General features: G+C 42.4%; 1 protein-coding gene across 1 annotated transcript in view; it reads left to right on the forward strand.

The window, feature by feature from the left end:
* Nucleotides 1–21141, forward strand: part of LOC124623255 (serine protease easter-like) — an 85420-nt gene that overhangs the window by 36872 nt on the left and 27407 nt on the right. Inside the window, exons 3-4 of the mRNA XM_047149024.1 lie at nucleotides 5098–5195; nucleotides 18320–18422. Of these exons, the coding sequence (XP_047004980.1) occupies nucleotides 5098–5195; nucleotides 18320–18422 (201 nt within the window). The remainder of the gene's footprint in view (nucleotides 1–5097; nucleotides 5196–18319; nucleotides 18423–21141) is intronic.

A 21141-nucleotide genomic window follows, 5' to 3' on the forward strand; every position in this document is an offset into this window, starting at 1 on the left:
TTATTGTTCCCTACTGTTCTTGTGCATATTGTATATTACCGTCTTTCCCTATGGCTTAGCTCTTTTTTTTCTTAGGATTTCGAATGTCTTGCACCATTTTACATTATCGAACGTTTTTTCTATTTTGGCAAAGCCTATGACCGTTTCTTTATTTTTCTTTAATCTTGGTTCCATTATCAACCGCAGCGCCAGAATTGCCTCTGCGGTGCGCCCACCTTTTTGAAAGCCAAACTGATCGTGATCTAACAGGTCCTCGATTTTCTTTTCCATACTGCTGTATGCTATTCTTGTCAGCAACTTGCATGCATGAGTGGTTAAGTTGATTATACCATAAATCTTGCACTTTTCGCCTATTGCTATCTTCAGAATTGTGTGGAAGATAATTTTCCGAAAGTCTAATGATTTGTCACGAGTTTTATACATTCTATACACCACCGTGATTTGTGGTTTTGCTGCTGCTTCCTCCAGTGATTTTAGAATTTCGATGAAATGTTATCTGTCCCACTGCCTTATTTGATCTTAAGTCATTCAAACCGCTTTTAAACTCTGATTCTAATACTAGATCCTCTATCACTTCACTGTCTACTCCAGTTTCTTCTCCGATTACGTCATTAGACAAGTCCTCTCGCTATTAGAGACCTTCAGTGTCCTCTTTCCACCTATCCACTGTCTTCTCTGCTATTAACAGATTTCCCATTGTACTCTTAATGTAACAGCTCTTGCTTTCGCCGAAGGTTGCTTTGACTTTTTTGTTTGCTAAGTTTGTTCTTCCACCAATCATTTATTTTTAGACTCTTCACCTTTTTCGTGCAGCCATTTTGCCTTAGTTTCCGAGCACTTCCTATTTACTTCATTCGTAAGTGACTTGTATTTCTGTATTCCTGAATGTCCCAGAACATTTTTGTTCTTGTTTCTTTCGTCGATCAGTTGATACATTTCTTCTGTTACCCAACGTTTGTTCGCAGTTTCCTTCCTTGTACCTACCTTCTCCTTTCCAAATTCAGTGATTTTCATTTTTAGAGATGTCCATCCCTCATCAACGGAACGGTCTACTGAGCTATTCGTTATCGCAGTATCTGTGAGCTCAGAGAACTTCAAGTGTGTCTCTTCGTTCCTTGCTTCTTTCGTATTCCACGTCTTTGTGCATTGTTTCTTCTTGACTTGTCTCTTAAACTTCAACTTAATCTTCACCACTACTAAATTGTGAACGGAGTCTATTTCTGCTCCTGGGTACGCCTTAGAATCCAATATCTGCCTGACAATGACGTAATCTAAGTGGAACCTTCCCGTATCTCCGGTACTTTTCCAAATATACCTTTTCCTCTTGAGATTCATGAACAGAGTATTCGCTATTAGTAACTGAAATTTATTGCAAAACTCAATTAGTCTTTCTCCTCTCTCATTTCTACAACTACTGGTAAGTCGCGAACCACTGCAACCTAAATCCCTTTGAACACTCTCACTGTACTCGTTTCTTACTCTTCCCCTACAAGTTGTACCCACCAACACAATACTAAATTTGTGATTCCTTGGTGTCTCAGAATGTGTCCTGTCAGCCTATCCCACATTTCAGTCAAATTATGTCACAAACTCCTTTTCTTCTCAGTTTCATTCAATACCTCTTCTTTACTTACGTGGTTTATCCATCCAGTCTGCGGCATTCTTCCTTAGCGCGACATTTAAAAAGCATCTATACTCTTCTTATGTTCCTGTCATAAATGTTTCACTTCCGTACAAGATTGCACTCAAGGCAAATGCCTTCAGAACAGACTTCCTAACACTTAGATTCATATTCGATGAAGACAAATTACTCTGCTTCAGAAACCCTTTTCTTACAATTGCCATCGTACATTTCATACAGGTTACTCTCTATTTAGGACATCGTAAGTTATTTTGGTATCCGAATAGCAAAGTTTGTCTGCTATTTTTAGTGTTAGATTTCATAATTTAAGTCCTTCATCGTCGGCTGATAAAATTAGACACTTGTTTTGCTTTTATTAATTTTCATCGTATATCTTCCTTTCAAGACTTTATCCATTCCGTTCAACTGCACTTCCAAGTCCTTTGCTGTTCCTAACGAAATTACAGTGTCATCGGCAAACAGAAAACGTTTTCATTTCTGCTCACTGAACTTTAATTCCCTTCTCAAATTTCCTGTTCCCAGCTTGCTCAACGTACAGACTGATAACACCTGGGAATACGCTACAACCCAGTCTCAATCCTTTTCCAACTACTGCTTCTCTTTCTTGCCCTCCGACTTAAAACTGCTGTCTGCTTTCTTTACGATCTGTAAATTACCTTTGCTCTACGTGTTTTATCCCTGGTACCTTCAGAAAATTAGAGAGCGTTTTCCAGTCAACAATCTCAGAAGCTTTCTGCAAATCTACAAATGGCTAAACGTAGGATTACATTTCCTTAATTTGTCGTCCAAGATACGTCTTAGGGGCGGTATTGCTTCACCTCTTTCATCATTGCTCCGGAACTCAAACTCACCTTCACCAACATCGGCTTCTATCACATCTCCATTCTTCTGTAAATAATTAATGTCAGTATTTGGCAACTATGATTTATTAAACTGATTGTTCGGTAATATCCACTGACGTAGCACCTGCTTTCTTTGTAATTGGAGTCATTACATTGTTACTGAAGTCTGAGAGTATTTCTCCTCTGTCTCAAATCTTGTACACCAAATGGAATAGTTTAGTTAAGGCTGGCTGTCTCCTGTCTCAGTAGTAATGACGGAATATCGTCTACCACAAGGGCCTTGTTTGGAATTAGGTCTTCCAGTGGTCTGTCAGATTCTTCTCGCAGTATCACATCTCCCACCTCATCTTCATTTACGTTTTCTTCCATTTATATAATATTGCCTTCAAGTTCATTTTTCTTATATAGAGCCTCTAAATGTTCCTTCCACCTTTCAGCTTTCTCTTTTTTGCTTAGAACTCGTTTTCCATCTCACCTGTTGACATTCATTTGCCGAATTTTCATATTTTCTCTTTTGATCAGTTAAATTCAATATCTCCGGCGATACCCAAGGATTTCTACTAGGGATAGACTTTTTACCTATTTGATCCTCTGCTGCCTGCACTATTTCATGTATTAAAGCTACTAATTCGTCATCTACTGTATTCCTTTCCCCTGTTCTAGTTAACCACTGCCTATGTTCCCCATCTCAACAGCCTCTGGTTCTTTCAATATGTACAGGTCTCCCCTTAATTTCCTGCCTTTTCCCAATTTCTTCAGTTTTAATCTACAGTTCATAACCAATAAATTGTGGTCAGAGTTCACATTTGCCCCTGGAAATGTATTACGGTTCAAAATCTGGTTCCAAAATCTCTGCCTTATTATTCTATAATCAATCTGAAACCTTCTGAAGTCTCTAGGTTTTTTCCTGCTATATAACCTTGTTTCATGATTCTTAGGGATGATTAAATTATGCTTTGTGCAAAATTCTATCAGGAGGCTTCCTTTTTCATTCCTTTCCTCCAGTCCTTAGTCACCTACTAGTTTTCTTTCTCTTCTTTTCCCTGCTATCGAATTCCAGTCTCTGATCACAATTAGATTTTAGTACCCCTAACTGTTTGAATAATTATTTTTATCTTATCATACATTTCCTGAATCTCCGTCACCTGCGGAGCTAGCTGGCATATAAAATTGCGCTTCTGTGCTTGATGTGGGCTTCGTGTCTATCTTGGCTGCAATAATGCGTTCACTACGCTGTTCGTTGTACCTTTCCCGCATTTCTATTTTCTCAGTCAGTGTTTGATCTGCTCCTGCATTACCCCTATTTGATTTTACATCTGTAGCCCTGTGCTCATCTGACCACAAGTTCTGTCCATTCTGCCACCAATAACGTCGCACTATATCCAACGTCAATCTATCCATTTCCGTGTATGAAATCTCTAGCTTAGCTGCCAGATTAAGTTATCTAACATTCCACACTCTAATGCATAGTGTATCACCTGCAGGTACGAATGGAAAACTATTTTACTTCTGGAATATTTTACCCATGAAGATGCTATCATTTAACCATTGAATGGAGTTGCACGTCCTCACGAAAAGTAACGGTTGTTGTTTCCTGTTTCTCTCAGCTGTTCGCAGTACCAGTACAGAATGGCCAGGTTGGATGTTGCAAGGCTAGGCTAGTTAATCATCAAGACTGTTGTCCCTGCAATTGTTGAAAAGGTTTCTGTTCATCTTCAGGAATGTTTGTTTGACCTCTCCACAGATACCCATTCCGTTGTGGTTGTGCCCATGGTACGGCTATATGTATCGTTGACGGATGCAAGCCACCCCATGTCGACAATGTCTGTGTTTTATGGGACAGATGTACACAGTGATAAGTCGAATACTTGTCTTCTTGTGCTAAACCAGTAACGTAATATTATACTTGTTAATGAGTAGATTATGAGATACTTCCAAATTTTTAAATTCGGTCAATAACTATATCGAATATTGAAAATAAAATGATTGTGGCCCTGGAAGTGGTTAAATAGGCATCCTGCAACTGTCTGCCATGAATCATGGATCGCGTTAAACATTAGTGACACAGGTGATTCATTAGATAGATACAAAAATTCTTGAAGTTAAAATCTTCTGAATTGTTAGGCCGCTTCATATTTCTTCAAATTATCGATGTTTCGACGCCTCTGCTGAGAATTTCTATAGGATCCCGTGATGTCCACTGAAGATGGAACATCCTCATAGGTAAAATATTCTACAGGTAATGAGTACTCGGTCAACGTGGACACCAAAAGGTCCTGAAGAAAATCCCAGCAGAGGCGTCGAAACGTCGACCCATCGAAGAAATAAGAGACGGCGTAACAACCCAGTAGATTCTAAGTTAAATAACAGCGATCACGTAAGCCTGCAGAGTTACACAAAAGTTTCTGTTTGTTTAGTTCTTCTTTTGAAAGATGTTTAAGAATCTGTCCAATGTCATTTGTACTTACCTGTTAGTTTCTAAATTCATGAAGGTACGTAACATGACAATGATATTCAAAACAGGAAGATTGTGTGTGGCACTAGAGCCTCGTTACTTGCCTCTGACGGGAAAGTTCATTTCCGTTCCTTGGACGGTGCGCTTGTGTGTTGCAGGGACACGTGCGGCCAGGACGACTCAGACCGCATCACCCGCGGCAACGTGACTGCCGTCAACCAGTACCCATGGATGGCTCTGCTTGGCTACTCGAACGGTAAGTTCCACACCCCACCATTATTCGCCTCATATACGGGGTGCGGTGCTCAAATCCGGACTAATTTCAATTTGAATGCAGATACAGAAGCGTCCGATTCCACCCGTCTGCTTTGACCCATGACGTCACAAATATGGCGGAACCGGCCATACAACACGACTCCAATAAGGCGCCTATGACGTCATTACGTAAACATGACCAAAAACACGAGTATACATTGAAAAACTAACACACACACGTTCCACAAAAAACCTAATGAAACTAACGGGACAAGCGTGGGAAATTGGGGGTTTTGGGGTGGGGACAAAGTAAATACAAACAAATTTAGACACACACCAACATACCAAACCGCACAAAACGACGAAAAAACCGACAACACAAAACTCCCCAAATTCCACTAAACACCATATCTTCTGTAATCGGACACTTCCCTTGACCTAGGGTCAACCGAAACTACCGACACCAAATCATAAAGCCCAAAACTACAACCACGTCCACAATCATCATTACCTCAAAAAACACAACAAACCAACAAAATTGGAATCGAACACTTCCCTTGACCTGTTATCCTTACGACATCTCCACATATAGCCGTCCCTGGTCCGAGCCGCCGGAACTTTAGTAAGCCTCATTTCTTCACGACACACTGAACACTTCACGACTTCATCCAAAAATCCGAATAGTTGAAGAAATTTTATTACAGGCAACGCACTGTCCCCCATCATCGCCGACAACCGAAAACTGTTGACTTTGCCAGTCATATCCATACCTACCAAAGACATAAAAAAAGCAGCTTACCAAAATTCACACACGACGAACAGAAAAAAAACTACAATTACATCGACATAACAAAACCAAAATCGTTAACTCACTGAAAAATATTCCGTTGAAAGCACATTCACTACCAATACTACACATATGCAATGCTACCACGCAAATGAACCCCATACGCCACGTAACACGCCACCCATAAACACACCACCAGAGAGAACCACCGACCGCAACAATACGCCACCTATAAACGCGCCACACACTCAAACTAAACCAAAAACGTCACCTAACACACAACACATAAACACACTACCAGAGAGCACCACCGATCACATCAAAACGACACCTACAATCACGCCACTCTCACAAACTAAATTCCGCGCCGTTGTGACGTCACACACCACAACAGCCTGACGTCACGGGTCAAACCGACGGGTGGGATCGGACGCTTCACCATATCACAGTTCCGCCGGAGATCGCCATTGGCGTTCTTGAAAGCCATAGTAAACAGTCAGAAGCTCCAAATGGTCGAGATGTTACGGGAAAGTGCGGAGTACAACCGAAGAGCTGCGATTATTCGCACTGGGCGTTCGCCTCCTGTAATAGCTCGATTCTTCGGGTATGCAAGATCAACTGTTTACAATATTGTGGCCAAATATAATGCTTCGGAGAAGTCTGGGATTCACATCCTAGATGTTGTGTCCAGTGAGGGTGATATCATGTCACTGCATTTCTTTGAAAAGGGACAAACTGTCACAAAAGAAATCTGCAAGTTTTGACGAATGTTGTGAAACCGTGGATGGTAACTGTGGCCTCGGGGAGACAGTATGTCTTTCGACAGAACGGTGCGCCGGCTCATACGAACCATTTAGTCCAAACCTGGCTCTCGGTTAACGTTGATATCTTCTGGTTAAAGGAGTTCTGGCTCACGAATAGCCCGGATTTGTATCTCCTCGACTACTATGTTTGGAGCGTAGTCGAAAGAGTTACCAAATAAGACGCATCTTTACGCACCGCTGTCGAAGCATCCTTTGCGAATATGGACAGCGCTGTTTGCTTGCGATCGCTTTAGGACACGATTGCAAGAGGTCATTTCGGTTGAAGGGGGTTACATCAATACTGTTACTCTTCAAAGATACCACTACTTACATGTAAAAGGATTTTCATTTTAATTCGTATTTTGTTTTAATAAATTTGCTTTTAAAAAAGTTTCATTTGTCCGGATTTATGGGCCGCACCCTCTATTGCTTATTGCTGGCAGTTACTATTTATTTTCTACTTACATGACGAAGGTGAACGTTTTCTCATGTTCTGGAGACGTTTTTTATGCCTGTGACATATTTTGTTAAAATTATCTGATGAATTTTAAATAATAATGGAAGCTTTTGAAGTCTTCCTCCGTTCTCATCAGAAGCTAATTAATACTCGTAGCAGAGCTGAATTTCTTTAACTTCTGAGTGAGGTCATCACGGCGTATTCGGCCAACTGTTACACACTCAATACAACAACAATATCATTCAAAATAGGCGGTATCTGCGAAGATGACGGAGGAAGTATTCGAAAGCTTCAGTTACCATTCTATCTTAACTTGAAAAGAAAACAATGAGAGTTCCATTGCTCTCTTCCTTTAAACTTGCGGATAGCACAAGGAATCGATAAGCAGTTGGAAGTTATTTGCTCTGACAGTTTATTTGAAATAGGGTTTACACCGTAAACTGAGGACCGTTTTAACAAAATTCAACAAAAGACGTCTACAAAATTTTACGGGAGAAGTATTTTTTAGTTGTACTCAATATCGTTGGTTGAAAAAGTTAGAAAAAATAATACTGGTATTCCACACACACTATGTGATCGAAAGTATCCGGACACCTGGCTGAAAATGACTTACAAATTCGTAGCGCCGTCCATCGGTAATGCTGGAATTCAAAATGGTGTTGGCGCACCCTTAGACTCGATGACAGGTTCCACCTTCCAGCCATACGTTCAATCATGTGCTGGAAGGTTTCTTGGGGAATGGCAGCTCATTCTTCACGGAGTGCTGCTCGGAGGAGAGGTATCGACGTCGGTCAGTGAGGCCTGGCACGAAGTCGGCGTTCCAAAACATCCAAAAGGAGATCTATAGGATTAAGGTCAGGACTCTGTGCAGGCCAGTCCATTACAGGGGTGTTATTGTCGTGTTGCCACTCCGCCATAGGACGTGCATTATGAAGAGGTGCTCGATCGTGTTGAAAGAGGCATACCGACAATCTTTCTTTCCACGAACAATACGAGACTGGAATCGAAGGGAGAACTGATAGAAGTACTCAAAGTACCCTCCGCCACACACCGTCAGGTGGCTTGCGGAGTATGGATGTAGATGTAGAAAGATGCAATCGCCATCTCTGAATTGCTCTTCAACAGTGGGAAGCAAGAAGGTACTTAAAACATCAATGTAAGCCTGTGCTGTGATATTGCCATGGAAAACAGCAAGGGGTGTAAACCCCCTCCATGAGAAATATGACCACACCATGACACCACCGCCTCGGAATTTTGCTGTTGGCACTACACACGCTGACAGACGACGGTCACCGGGCATTTGCCATCCCCATACCCTGCCATCGGATCGCTACATTTTGTACCGTGATTCGTCAGTCCAGACAACGTTTTTCGACTGTTCCATCGTCCAATGTTTACTCTCCTTACACCAAGCGAGATGTCGTTTGGCACTTACCGGCGCGATGTGTGCCTTATGAGCAGCCGCTCGACCATGAAATCTGAGTTTTCTTACCTCCCGCCTAACTGTCATAGTACTTGCAGTGGATCGTGATGCAGTTTGGAATTCCTGTGCGATGTTCTGGATAGATTTCTGCCTGTTACACATTGCGACCCTCTTCAAATGTCGGCGGTCTCTGTCAGTCAACAGACGAGGTCCGCCTGTACGCTTTTATGCTGTACGTGTCCCTTCACGTTTCCACTTCACTATAACATGGGAAACAGTGGACCTAGGGATGTTTAGGAGTGTGGAAATCTCGCGTACAGACGTATGCCATAAGGGACACCCAATCACCTAGCCACGTTCGAAGTCCGTGAGTTCCGCGGAGCGCCCCATTCTGCTCTCTCGCGATGTCTAATGACTACTGAGGTCGTTCATATGGAGTACCTGGCAGTAGGTGGCAGCACAATGCACCTAATATGAAAAACGTATGTTTTTGGGTTGTCCGGATACTTTTGATCACATGGTGTGGATAAGGATTGATGAATGAATAATTGAAGTGCATCATTAACAGCCGTTATTGAGAAAAAAGTTAAAAATTACAAATTTTTACAAACTCAACGTATCTGCTTTTTCATTCATGTTTCTTGTTTATTTTGTTGAGATAGGTGTTAAAAATATATTTTCTAAGAATTTAAATTAAGTAGGCTCTACCAGTAGACTCAGAAAAAGGTCACTGTAACTCTCCGAAACGTTGGTTTACATTTTGGCGGAGTACGATACTCAGTAAGCTTTTATGTCTAATGAAAAGATGTGCAATTTTATATAAGTAATCCTTATTAATTGACGCGTGTGTTCTAAGTCCCTTTCCTACAGATTACAATCTCGTCCTCCGCGAATCTCCTTAGGTAGTACACCCTCCAGCATATATCTTTTGACAATAAGGCTGAATCTGTTTCCGGACACTCCTGGAAAAAAATAAATAAATATAACCTATTCAGACAATTATTTTCATTCTACAAACTTTTTGTTTAGGCTTGAACAAAATCAGACTTACCTACCACTTTTCTGAATGTTGAGACATATGAAGAACTCTCTCGGCCTTTTTCTTCTACTGTATAGTATGAGATCGAAACAGATCTTTGTTTACCTTTATCGTCTTCCTTCCCTATGCGTGTTTTACGTAAATACACTCTCATGTGTCGCAATAAGAAATTATCCTGTTGAGCTTTTGTTTTATTCATTTATAGGCTATCTTTAAGATGAATAGGATCATTGAAACGCAGACATATAGTTTTAGATGTTGTTTGCTTTGTCATTTCAGTATAGTTACAGTCATATTCAGATCTTCATTCGAGGTTGCGATTGTGCACCTGTTACTCGTTTGACGTTGACAATACCTGCCCAAACAGGATTGAATCAGAATATTCTGTATCATCTAAAACCTTAAAAATGATGTTCCAACCAGAAAGTTCTACAACTGTTACCAATCTTATAGTGAAATAGTAGCTGAAGGCGAAAGGCAAATACGTGGGACAATATGCATTGTTCTCTAACAAACCGCTTACTGTACAGTTAATTTGTCTTGTAGGATGTTGTGTGGCTGACCGACAATATAAGTAAGCAAGTTTAAAAGCTATTAATTTTAACTTTTAAATTCTATGTTCAAAGCTTCAGTTATTCAATATAAAAGGATAAGTTGATTTTTGTGGATTCTTGAAAAATGGAGATGTTGAGTTTTCCAAAAATTTGCTGTATTCAGGCACCTTTTACAAAGAGAAATATTCATTCTTGTCGTATTTTCTGTTAGTCATTGTGTGAGCGCTTCTTGAAGTTCCGGAATCCGTTAAAAAAACGTGTTTTGAAAAAAAAACGTGATTGTTGAGTTTTGTTAAAACGGTTCGCAATTAGACCTTCCCTATAGGCAACTGTGGGAGGGAGTATCTGCGCTAGAACTGTACATTATATAAAATTCTTTATAAATACATAATCGTTCGATTGTAAATATAACATAAACCAAAATATTATCAAAATAAATCCAAACGGGTAATTGAGTTTGAGTTGGTGATTATGAATTCGGTTGCGTTGGTAACTAAGATCTCCGGTTTCAGGTCCCAACAGCCACAATTTCATACTAACAAATACAGATTTAACGAAATGTATTCGCAAATAGCAAACATTCCTGATATGCTGGAGAGTACGGAGACCATACAACTAAATAAGTACATGTAAGCGCCTCGACGGCCGAATGATATCTTCTATGGGGATGCACTCACTCGTCCGAAACTTTGCGAGCAAATGGGGGATAATGGGCGGAGGAAGCTACATCTGTAGTGTGCAGCATGTGGCACTTTAGGCTAGATGGGGAGCACTGGAGGATGGATGAAAAGTTTTGCATCACCTTGGTTCAGAGAGTTCAAGAACCTGTACAGAAAATTGTAATAGAGATCAACATAAACATCATTTCCGCCCTTTTTATTGCTCATGAAAACCACACATTGCACGTTATACCACCATACAGCGAGACCTTCAGAAGTGGTGGTCTAGATTGCTGTACACACCGGAACCTCTAATACCCAGAAGCACGTCCTCTTGCATTGATTCATGAATGTATTTGTTGTGGCATACTATCCATAAGTTAATCAAGGCACTGTTGGTCCAGATTGCCCTCCCCCCCCCCCCCCCCCCCAACAGCGATTCGGCGTAGATCCCTCAGAGTGGTTGGTGGGTCATGTCGTCCATAAACCGCCCTTCTTAATCTATCTCAGGCATCTTCCACAGAGTTCATGTCTGGAGAACATGCTGGCCACTCTAGTCGAGCGATGCCATTATCCTGAAGAAAGTCATTCACAAGATGTAGAGGACAGCGGCGTGATTGTCGTCCAAGAAGACGAATGCCTCGCCAATATGCTCCCGATATGGTGGCACTATGGGTTGGAGGATGCCATTCACGTATCGCACAGCCGTTACGGCGCCTTCCCTGACCACCAGCGGTCTCCGTCGGTCCCACATAATGCCACCCCAAAATAGCAGAGAACCACCAGCTTGATGCACTCACTGGACAGTGTGTCTAAGCGTCCAGCCTGACAGTGTTGCCTCCAAACACGTCTCCGACCATTTTCTGCTTGAAGGCATATGCGACACTCTTCGGCCTTAGTGAGGCATGCCATCGAGAGTTCCCGTCCCTCAGTATCTCCTCCATGTCCGAACAACATACCTTTGTACACTCCGAGACGCCTGTACACTTCCCTTGTTGAGAGCCCTTTGTGACACAAAGTAATAATGCGGACGCGATCGATCGGCGGTATTGATCGTCTAGACGTGGTTGAGCTACAGACAACACGACCCATGTACGTCCTTCCTGGTGGAATGACTGGAACTGATCGGCTGTCGGACCGCCTTCTTCTAATAATGCATGGTTGTTTACATCTTGTGGCGAACCTAGTGACATCCCTGAACAAAGTGACTGTGTCTTTGATACGGTGTCCACAGTCAACGCCTATCTTCAGGATCATGACCTACATGAATGGTACCGGCTCATACAGCCAACTTTGATGTCAGAGCCAAAGTAGGATGTATGACCCTACATGAACGGTACCGGCTCATACAGCCAACTTTGATAAATATGCTGTGTGTTGTCATTTTCTTTCATACATATCTGAAATAATAGACAATACTTGTATGAGTCAGCAGCCGTGTATATACAAACACACATCAAAAAAATTTTGCTTCACCCCATTACCCAGAACACCTGAAAATAGGCGTTGACTGTGAATACAATCACAGACACAGTCACATTGATTGTTCAGAGATGTCACAAGACCCACCCGAAGATGTAAACAACCATGCACCATGCATGAGCAGCGCCGCTTAGAAGGAGGCGGTCCGACAGCCGATCAGTTCCAGCCATTCCACCAGGAAGGAGAAACACGGCTTGTGTTGTCTGTAATTCAACAATGCCTAGAAGGTCAAAACCGCTGTTCGATCGCGTCCGCATTGTTGCTTTTTGCCACGAAGGACTCTCAACAAGGCAAGTGTCCAAGCGTCTCGGAGTGAATCAAAGCGATGTTGTTCGGACGTGGAAGAGATACAGAAAGACAGGAACTGTCGATGGCATGTCTCGCTCAGGCGGCCCAATGGCTACCACTGCGGTGGATCAGCGACACCTACGGATTATGGCAAGGAGGAATCCTGACACCAACGCCAACATGTTGAATAATGCTTTTGGTGCAGCCACAGGACGTCGTGTTATGATTCAAACAGCGCGCATGATGTGCAACTTCATTCCCGACGTCCATGGCGAGGTCTATCTTTGCAACCACGATACCATGCACCGCGTTACAGATGGGGCCAATTAGTTGCCGAATGGACCGCTCAGAATTGGCATCACTTTCTATTCACCGATGAGTGTTGCATTTACCTTCAACCAGACAATCGTCGGAGACGTGTTTAGAGGAACCCGGTCAGGCTGAACGCTTAGACACACTGTCCAGTGAGTGCAGGAAGGTGGAGGTTCCCTGCTGTTTTGGGGTGGCATTATGTGGGACCGACGTACGCCGCTGGTTGTCATGGAAGGCGCCGTAGCGGCTGTACGATACATGAATTTCATCCTTCGACCAATAGTGCAACCATATCGACAGCATATTGGCGAGGTATTCGTCTACATGGACGACAATTCGCGCCCCCATCGTGCACATCTTGTGAATGACTTCCTTCAGGGTAACGACATCGCTCGAGTAGTGGCCAGCATGATCTCCAGACATGAACCATATGGGAGATGCCTGGGATGGATTGAAAAGGGGTGTTTGTGGACGACGTGACCCACCAGCCACTTGAGGGATCCACGCCGAACCGCTATTGAGAAGTGGGACAATCTTGAAGAACAGTTCCTTGATGAACTTGTGGATAGTATGCCACTACCAGTAAAGAAATGCATCAGTGGAAGAGGACGACCTACTGGGTATTAGAGGTACCAGTGTGTACAGGAATATGGACCACTGAAGATCTCGCTGTATGGTGGTACAACGTGTAATGTGTGGTTTTCATGAATAATAAAAAGGGCGGAAATGATGTTTATGTTGATCTGTATTCCAATTTTCTGTACAGGTTCCGCAGTGACGCGAAACTTTTTGATGTGTGTAAAACTAAACTCAGTCGTAACAGGCCTTTGAAGGCCCGACGGCACCGACATGGCCGCCAGATCATCCTCAGCACGCAGGCGTCACGGGTGCGGATATGGAGGGGTATGTGCTCGGCACATCGCTCTCCTTGCCGTATGTCAACTTACGAGACCTGATCCCCTACTTCTCGGTCAAATAGCTCCTCAGTTTGCCTCGTAAGGGCTGAGTGCACCCCGCTCGCTAACAGCGTTCGACAGACTGCATGGTCACCCATCCAAGTGCTAGCCCAGCCCTACAGCGCTTAACTTCGGGGATCAGACGGGAACCTGTGTTACCACTGCGGCAAGACCGTTGGTACTGATTTTTAATACCTATCTGTAATAGATCAACCTGTGACTAGTACTGTAGTTGTCGCTGTTCTCCTTTCCAGTGAAGACCAATGTAAGCTAATCATTTTCAGCTCAGTGACTGTCATAATCTAAAATTCATTTTAGATCGTTGAGAGATGGATCGTTAAGAGGAGAGATAACGAAATCAGGATTCCCAGAAAATTATCGTGGATGATTCGCTCTTTCAACTCACAGCTCTAATTTAGAACCTGACTACAATGATAAGCCAGCCGCGGCAGTGCAGTCTCTCTGTTCATTGGACTCGTCGGCAACACTTCTCTTGGTTGTGTACAACGATGTGACTGATATCTATGTGGCCGTTGTCTATCATAACCATCGTGTCACCCTTTTTTCCCTCTCTATATCTTAATCAGCTACGTTAGTACTGATTATGCTTTGTACTGCAGCAGAGTGTGTCTCTCCTTAAAACGAGAGAGATAATTCAAAACCCACTGGTTCTCTATGATTACTGTTTAAGTCGATAGCTGATTTTACAGTGTTATGCACGGCTGTCTGCTGTAAGTTTCACATTTATCCTGGATTCCGAATGACCATTACTCGTAAAAATAAATATATATATCACTAAACATTTATTGTCAACTCCTACAAATGTTTTATGAATTTAGCCACTGTCACTGGCTGCAAAGGGAGCATTATCATAACACATTGGTCATGTACTTTAAGACACAAGGCGTTCAAACATGCGAGTTAACTTTCATGTCGTCACTTCGAGAACAAACTGCGCAGCGCCTGCTCTAAGCTATCCTTTGTTCAGAAGGTGCTACATTGGCGCTGTCATATGTTCCCGCCATTTTAGCTGTTTTCCCTGTGACATTTGACTGAGTGAGTGACTGCTCTCTTGCGCACTATGGGGTTAACTAGTGCTTTCCCCACTAAAGGGGAAAACATTTTTCGGAACTCTTCTGGCTGTTGTTACTTACAAACATGCTGAAAGCATTAACGCCAGCAATGTCAGTCATCGGACAAATAAGCCGAGGAGCCAACGTCTGGTTTTACATGAGGCTGAAAAAGTAGCACACATTTCATCTGTTGTGTCTACTTAAGCTTTGGTCGTATTATGTAGTAACAAAGAAAACAACACATGACGAAGTAACTATCCGAATGGGACGAAAATCAGTAGATATGATTTGTACATGCAGACAAACAAATGAATACAATTTCAGAAAAATTGGATGATTTATTCAACAGAAAGATCTCCACAATTTGAGCAAGTCAGTTACGTGTCGGTCGACCTCTGGCCGTTATGCAAGAAGTTATTCGGCTTGGCATTGATTGACACAGTTGTTCGATGTCCTGCTGAGGGATAACGTGCCAAATCCTGTCCAACTGGCGCATTCGATCGTCAAAACCCCGAGCTATTTGTAGGGGCTTGTCCATGATGTTCCAAACGTTCTCAGTTTTGGAAAGAACTGACTATCTTGTAAGCCAAGGTAGGATTTGGCAAGCAAAAAGACAAGCAGTAGATACTCTCGCTGTGCGCCGGCGGCCATTATCTTACTGAAATGTAAGCCCAGGATGGCTTGCAATGAAGGGGAACAAAACGGGGGGTAGAGTATCATAGACATGCCGCCGTACTGTGAGGGTACTGCTGTGAAAAGGAGCAGCACCGCGGACCATCACTCTTGGTTGTCGGTCTGGCAGGCGACAGTCAGTGTTGGTATCCCGCTGGCATTCGGAGCGTCTTCAGACACGTAGTCCGCCAGGAATCTCATTAACTGGAGTAGAGTTGTCTTCGGTGACGATTCCCGCTTCGAAATGAGCCCTGATGACCAGCCAAGCGATCAAGCTGTCTGCATTATGGTCTACCTTGAATGTTATCGAATCTCAACCTGCGGAACAAGAAACGGAAGAGCCGCAAACTCGTTGTTGCAAGAAATATTTCAATTCCAAAACCATTTCTAAACCATAAGTCTTCCAGATTTTGGGGTCCTGCTTGGTGATTCCCTGCCAGTATCAACAGACCCAGAAAAGACTTGATTTCCTTATCATCGGTTGAACTGGAGTCACAGTATCTTGTGAAATTTGATGCAGAGTGCTCTATATAAGTTTTTGTGCGAAATGTAATCGTTCTAATTATTACGTCATATACAAGTGGTGAAAAACAGTCGGCAGCAGTTTTTGGAGTTTTTGTGACAGCTTTCATACCAGGTACGTAAATTACAAGATATACACTTAGTTCTAACATTACGACTATGACAGTTTTTCATCCATTTGGTAACCTTATCCTTTCCAACAAAGAAATTACGCGTGGTTTGACTACCTTGTGTACTTACTTGTGGTTCTAGATTGTCTCCATTCTTCGTTTCTGTGTGGCTGTGATGAGAGAGAACTTAAGAACTCTCGGTTTCCTCTCCACCCTGTTCTTCTCCTTCGGAACATTCATCCAATCTCTCTTGCAGAAGCTTCCGAACTCTTTCGTATTCTACTTCGTAAGGATCCATTGACGTATTAACCACACAGGGTGACAACATACAAGGAGCTGCTACGAAATACAACACTCTAAGCCTTCTTAGCTCACATTTATCTTAAATATCGCGCGCCATGTTAACAACGCAAGGGATAGTGTTGCGTATTTTCTTGGAACGGGCTTTCATTATAGAGTGTACTTTCACTCAAGGCTCGCACATTACTTCCTAGGAAGGTACCAAAGATCGTGAAGGTACACTCCTATCCATTACGTAATAATACGTTGATGAGGATGTCTGAGGTGTTCTGAGCATCCCACGCAATAACTAAAAGGTCTATGTTGACTGTATAGCTGAAAAAGACTAGTAATTTGGTAACAAACATTGTTCAGCCTGAAGCACAACAGTGTTATGATTCCGTAAATGCAGTTTTTGCGACGTTCTGCACCCCAGAATGAGGTCGAACCAAATATTGTTTGCTACACCATTTTCCCAATTTTCAAGAGGCGTGCTCGCAGAAACGCAGATTCTTGCGTGTAGATGTAACCGCCAACTGTCCAGTGACACTTGATGTCTAGACGGTATCTCATATCCCGAGCAGTGTATTTGTAATCTCGATAGTACCAACAATAACCGTGCAAATAATGAAACATTATTAAAGTAGAAGAAGATAAAGTTTTCCTCAGCACACAAGTTGGTTTGAACAACGCAGTGGTTTATTAGGAATGGCCCCATTGGAGGTGGTATACCTTCCTCAGACCTCCGAGCAGACTTAACCGACCAATTACAGGGCAACCAACAGTTAAATGTGAACTTATTATAACGTGGGAGATTGCCATTTTTCCGTAGTAACAAAATTATCAGAGGTTAAAGGAAGGATAAGTGACAGATAAAACTGCGACTGACTGCGGGTCTAATTCCAGGCATTTGGATTCGTAGGTGGAAACGTCACCACCGAGCTACTTATCAGAGAACCGGAAAAACTAGTGCCTCTGTAGCGTCCAATAGTTCTGTAGTATTTCATACCAGCCATGTGCTTTACCTTTAAAATTAATTCCCTTTAACACCACCATAACAGCTGCAACTTGTGGTGTCACCGCCAGACACCACACTTGCTAGGTGGTAGCCTTTAAATCGGCCGCGGTCCGTTAGTATACGTCGGACCCGCGTGTCGCCACTATCAGTGATTGCAGACCGAGCGTTTCCACACGGCAGGTCTAGTCTAGAGAGACTCCCTAGCACTCGCCCCAGTTGTACAGCCGACTTTACTAGCGATGGTTCACTGTCTCTTTACGCTGTCTTTTGCCGTGACGATAGTTTAGTATAGCCTTCAGCTACGTCATTTGCTACGACCTAGCAAGGCGCCTTATTCAGTAGTTAGAATGAATTCTGAACAGACAATATCGTGAATCATGTACCGTCAAGAGCGACGTTCATCATTAATGGATTAAAGTTAAGTATCAAACTAATTACGTCCGCTTTCTGAATTCTAATTCCTTGCCATGTTCCAGACCTCACGTCAATAAAGTTCTTCCCTCCTCACGCCAGCCTGTGTGAGCTAAAACGCGTGCATTTCGGCATCCAATAGTAACACGGTGTTGGCTCATCAGCCAACACAACACAACTATAATGATAAACCGCCAAATAATGTAATGATTTAAAAGTCTTAGTGAAATATTTTCTAGGTGTTTTGCTGGTGTAGTACTGTGAGGCTTCTCATTTGCAGGCGGACCGGTGTCGTTCCTATGTGGTGGGTCGCTAATCACCAGCCGCTACGTACTGACCGCATCGCACTGCGTCAACGGCAGGAAGCTCGGCTCCTACAGGGTGTGAGTACACCTCTCCATACTGGCTCCCAGCGGCATGTCATCATCGGAAGAGAGAGAGGGAGGGGAGAGTGAGTGAGTGAGTGAGAGAGAGAGAGAGAGAGAGAGAGAGAGAGAGAGAGAGGGCAAGTTTAGACGTCTTGTAGGATCTGCTCTATTAGATGCGAAGACGCAGGCACAGTCTATGATGCCTCGCACGAGTTCACTGAGTAACTATCCATTGTGTGGAGGGTCTGCTTAAGGCTGCTGAGCGCCATAAGGATGATCTGACTGCTTGAAGCCCTGTGCGTTCTTCTAGTGGGAGGACTGGACATGAGGGCAACACAATGAAGAGGAATCCAGGTGGAATACTTGACAATTTATCATTGCTTTGTTTTCTAAATGACAAACACAAATCCAACAATAAGCATTAATCAGTAAGATTCAGGGTCACCAAAAAGTGAATTTAGGGACAGGGAGCCGCCATAATGCCACCACATAAGCGAAGATAACCCATTTACTTAAATATGAAAGCTACATAGTTTCCCACATATAGCTGGAGAGAATAAAGCCATAAATACAAAAATCTGTCAGTAGTAGCAAATTATTTTTGATTGTTCCCACACGCTGCTCAACACCAGTATGTGTCTGCGTCGAGACTATGATACTGGGATTTCAGAAATGGCTGGTCAACTGAAAGTGCTTTAAATGCCATTTGATGGTAAGATATACTTGTTCGTAGCTTGGTTGTACTTACTGAAGTCATAACATATCATGTTGATAAATTTGTGGGTTAGGCTTACTAAATATTCGTAACATCAGGGACCTGTAAAAAGCTGCTCATCTTCTGTGAGATGACCTTCTTCCATATGTAATTCCTCCAGTATGAGGCTTACAGTTGTTTCAGTCTGTAATTTTTCCTCATATCTACGTAATTCTGTAGCTCTCAATTCGTTCGAGCAATCAATCATTCATGATAGGAAACACAGTCATAGCTCAGTCACTTAAAATGATTCTGAAATTTTACTTGTTAGAATGAAATCAGGCGATGATTCTTCTTCTCTGCAGGCTCGTGCTTCGCGGCAGTCTTCTAATCTGTACTAATAAAATGCCTCGTAATTTTGGGACCGTTGTATAACCAGTCGGGAAACCTCAGATCAAGCGGATATTTGGCTTTGATGAAGTTTAACCTTCCGAAGAAGTAATGGAGCTCTTGGATTATTAAATGCAGGTTCGTATCCAGTCTTTCGGAAGTTCCCTTCTGATTAACAACTACGCAAAATATCGATAAATATCATTAATTCTCAAATGTCAAATACACACCTTTAGTATGAAGGAGTAATCTATATATATATTTCCTTTTTAATCGTACAGTTCGTATCAGTTATCTTCTGTGATAAATCTCAATAATCAGATTACAGTTCTTCCAAACCAAGCTCAGGCTAATCGGCAGGAAGACAATCTCGGAAGTTTTTTTTTAACAACCACCAGAGAGAGTACTACAAATAATACTTATGCGCTCATGGCATAGCTATTGTATGAACTACTTTTCGCATGGATTCTGCGAGTATGAAGATAGAAAATTAGTAAACGTCATTCAAGTGTAGAATTGTATCAGAATAATTCATCGAATATAAAGAGATATTACAATTGCCCCTCGCAGCGAGCAAAGTTAATGATAATACACTTTGCGAGCTAACAGAAAAAATTTGTTGGGTTGTTTATTCAAAAGAGGAATATTTTGAATTAGTAGAATTTTACTATAGAGAGTATGGGTAACATGTTAAGACAATAAGTTACGAGAATACCTAAGCTGTAGCTTTTACATGTACCGGGATACCCGCATCCCGAGTACATATCCAGGGAAGATGTAGATTGGTGTAGTTACGAAAAAGGTCTACCCATTTTGGAACTGGCCTTCACAGGGAAACCCTGGAAAACCGGAAGAATAGACCGCAGCTCAGGTATTAAAGAAGATAGGAAAGCCTAAATCCAGTAATTTTGAAATATATAGATGCTCCATAGATTAGATCGAAGGAAAAGTGCCTCATAGCCAAAAAAAAAAACAACTTTTACAATATTGCTCAAAAAAATTTTCAAAATTCTTCTTTCGACGATGTAGCCGGCGATCTCGTCGTGAAGTCGATGGAACAGGAACACTGGGTACGGACACCGGGTAGGCGACGTACAGCGTTTGGTGGAGGCGGCACGGAGGACAGGCGATGGCTTATGGTACAGGATAGAAGCTGGTGATGTGAAGTAGAAACAGGAAGATGATCTCAGGAACAGATGGTCAGGGACGTGAACATGAAACAGGTTTAAAGTGGTATAAGAAAAGGTTCTGACTGAATAAATCCCTGGAAGAGAGTGGATTAAGGCAACGAAGTCCATATTTCATCGTTGAACTCAAAATCGGAGTGGATCCTTACATCCATCAGTCCTGATAATCGCGAATTTTTTGTAGTCCTCAATACAAAAGTTGTTTTGAATCACAACTGCTGATTGCCCAAAACATTGCCAAATAGACTGTGGGCATTTAAATTTTGTTGTAGCTCATATCGAATGTATTCCTCTCAAAAAATTTTTTAATCTAATCTTCGTTTTGTTATAGTGCAGGTGGTAGTAGAGCATTGAATCTGTCCGAGGTTTGCTTTCAATTACGAAATTATGGATAAAATTTAAGTTTACACCTGATGAAAAATTTTAAACGTAGGCATATGACACTGACTCCACAAAAGGAATA

This window comes from Schistocerca americana, chromosome 1 (assembly GCF_021461395.2).
Source record: "Schistocerca americana isolate TAMUIC-IGC-003095 chromosome 1, iqSchAmer2.1, whole genome shotgun sequence".
Classification (NCBI taxonomy): Eukaryota; Metazoa; Arthropoda; class Insecta; order Orthoptera; family Acrididae; genus Schistocerca; species Schistocerca americana.